At 36.7% G+C, this 2769-nt stretch overlaps 1 protein-coding gene across 1 annotated transcript in view; it reads left to right on the forward strand.

Moving 5' to 3' along the window:
- The window catches only part of LOC117177938, a 28544-nt gene that overhangs the window by 19276 nt on the left and 6499 nt on the right, over positions 1-2769 (forward strand). Inside the window, exon 4 of the mRNA XM_033369066.1 lies at positions 2321-2443. Coding sequence (XP_033224957.1) covers positions 2321-2443 — 123 coding nt within the window. The remainder of the gene's footprint in view (positions 1-2320; positions 2444-2769) is intronic.

Genomic DNA, 2769 nt, shown 5'->3' on the forward strand with positions numbered 1-2769 from the left:
TAAAACAAAACCAACGGCTGATCATAAGACCAAAAGACGAATGCATCAACTTGCCATAAAGATAGGTTGGGCAAGACAGTACGCGTCCCGCATTCAATGTGTAAATGATTACATCACATCTTGCAAACATTTTACCGCCAAGGTTCGAAAGTTCGCGCGCGAACTCCGAGCCCGTTATCACACACTTAACAAGTCAAAGCTGCAGACCATCAGGCAGCATATTATTGAAAGAATACGGATACTATCTGACGCTAAGAGAAGTCTAGAGCGGAAGGAGTGGTGGGTCAGATAAAATCAACAGTTTCTCTCTGACAAATCTCGAATCTTTCAAGACCCTCCAGTTACTGTCGAACACCCACCCAAACCAGAGGAGGTCGAAGTATTTTGGCGAGAAGTCTACGAAGTGCGGCATAGACTGGAAGAAAAGGCAAATAACATGAATAGCTTCAAGAAGCTGTATGATGCCCTTATAAGCTGATAAAGAATGCCCACATATCCCTTCCAAGAAGGTGAAAAAAGGATTTAGAGGGATGTAGAACTATTCCGCGCCGGGACCAGATGATATTAGGACCTTCTGGTGAAGGAAGGTTCCTTTAACCCATCAGCATATGGCCCGTATTTTCACCTCATATTTAAAGTCAGAAGAGCCAATTCCTAAGTGGCTGATGGAAGGGTGCAAAACACTCCTGCCTAAAATAGGAAACTTAGCTGACCCGAAGAATTACAGGCTAATCACTTGTCTGAACACACTGTATAAAATATTGACAGCTATCCTAAATGATAGGATTGTTCGGGAAATTGAACCTGTGTGACAAGAAATGTATGAACAACGCGGCTCAAAAAAAGGCGTAGCAAGATGTTGGGAGAACCTGCTCATCAATAGATATTTCTCTAAGATGGAGCACACTACCAGCGTGACCTTTCAATGGCCTGGCAAAGGAGCGTTTCTGTAAAGAGCAGCGGAGGAGGCTGCTTAAACATTCAGACGTAACTTCAGTATTAGGGATGAGAAAAATTCATCAAATCTTATGTATACCGATGATAATTGCGGGCCGTGCCAAGCACACCCCGAGCACTTAGTACACATACTATCTAGTTTTCTAACTCATGCCCGAGCAACCTACATCCAGAGGCACAATGCGGGACTAAGAGTGATTTATTTTCATCCCCGTCACTCTTACGGCATTAACTTTAATATCGCTCCTCTAAATGCTTCTAGGGAAATCAAGTCAATCGTCGATAATGAAAAGTGCCGCATATACTGGAACTTTATATTGTCGACAATTGTCGTCCTTAAATCGCTCCGTGCCCTAAGGATGCACGAGACTTTTGCCAGATCGTCGCATTGATTCCGTTGTAGACTGCAACGAAAAAAAAGTTTGTTAAATCCAAATTGCTTTCCCCTGCCCTTTTTTGTTATTTTATTCATACTCACTTGTCTCTACATCTTTCTCATACAATACACTTTAATTTGTCGCCGATTTCAAAATTAAAATTGACAGATACAAATCCAAAATAACGCATGTCTTATATGGCGATTAATTTGTTTAATGTTCACATATTTGCCAGATACTTTTTATCATAATATTATTTTGGCGCACTGATTTTTAAATTTATATCAAAAGTTACAAATTCAAAATAGGAGATCCAATAATGCAACTAATACATTCCAATAATAGAATATATAATTAATGATTTGAAATAGCAGATAAAACTGCGAGTTGATATTTTCTTTTCTTAACATGCCTGTTATTAGCAGAGCCAATCGCGTTTGCCGAAAGTTCAATTAAAGGGTGTCGAAAATGGAGGAATTTTTTTAATTAAAAAATAATGTTCTTTTTGTAATAATTCTTATAAACCGTTCTTTTAACATTTACGTCTGAGTGTTTTATGTTTCATAACAAATGTGGAAATCTTACCACTTCTTTCAAGATAATATATTTCTTGGTTATTTGCTGCTTCTGCATGAGTATATAAAAATGCGAAGAGTGGCGCCAATTTTTATTGAACATACACATCTTCAAAGTCAAAACTGAACCCTGTTCCGTTTGGCATAAAGGAAAATTCCGGTAAACGGAAAATCGGCAGGAAGTGCTTAATGGATATTTTTCTCATAAATCATACCTAATTAAATTATAAATCAGACTAAATTTTCAAAATATATTTAATTTTACTTTATAGCAATTTTATTATTTGATAGTTTTGTAAATAATAAATAATTTTGAGATAAAATTTGTGCTACCTGTATTTTGGACCAAAGGAAAATTGTTAATGATGGTTGAAAAAATTCTTTGAAAAATCACTCTTTTATATGTTATAGATGGAGGTAATAAGGGGTCATCAGGCGGGGGTGGTAGAGGGCAACTTGAGGGCGACACCAACCATGTTGCTATTTCTATAGGCACATCTTTCAGTTCTAGCCATTCAAGTTCAGGCGATTCAGGTTAGTATATTGTACTTTTTTAACTAAATTTTGTTTATATATTAGATTAAAATCAGAGATTTATTTGTTTACCGCCCATAAATGATTGTGTTTGCTGAACGCCGCTGGTCACTGGAAACTTTTGAAACAACTTTCAAATTGTAGTTCAATTGTAGTCTAAAAATTATAGACGTCGATTGTTGAAATGCATGAAAATTGATAATATTTGTAAAACTTCATGGTAACTTCTAAAATTGTGGGTCCGGATGCAATAAGGGCACATAAAATTTTTTCGTGCGAAAACGAAGTCCCCTGGAGGCTTTAGAAAAAATTTTCGAATTTTAATT

This window comes from Belonocnema kinseyi, chromosome 1 (genome assembly GCF_010883055.1).
Source record: "Belonocnema kinseyi isolate 2016_QV_RU_SX_M_011 chromosome 1, B_treatae_v1, whole genome shotgun sequence".
Taxonomy (NCBI): Eukaryota; Metazoa; Arthropoda; class Insecta; order Hymenoptera; family Cynipidae; genus Belonocnema; species Belonocnema kinseyi.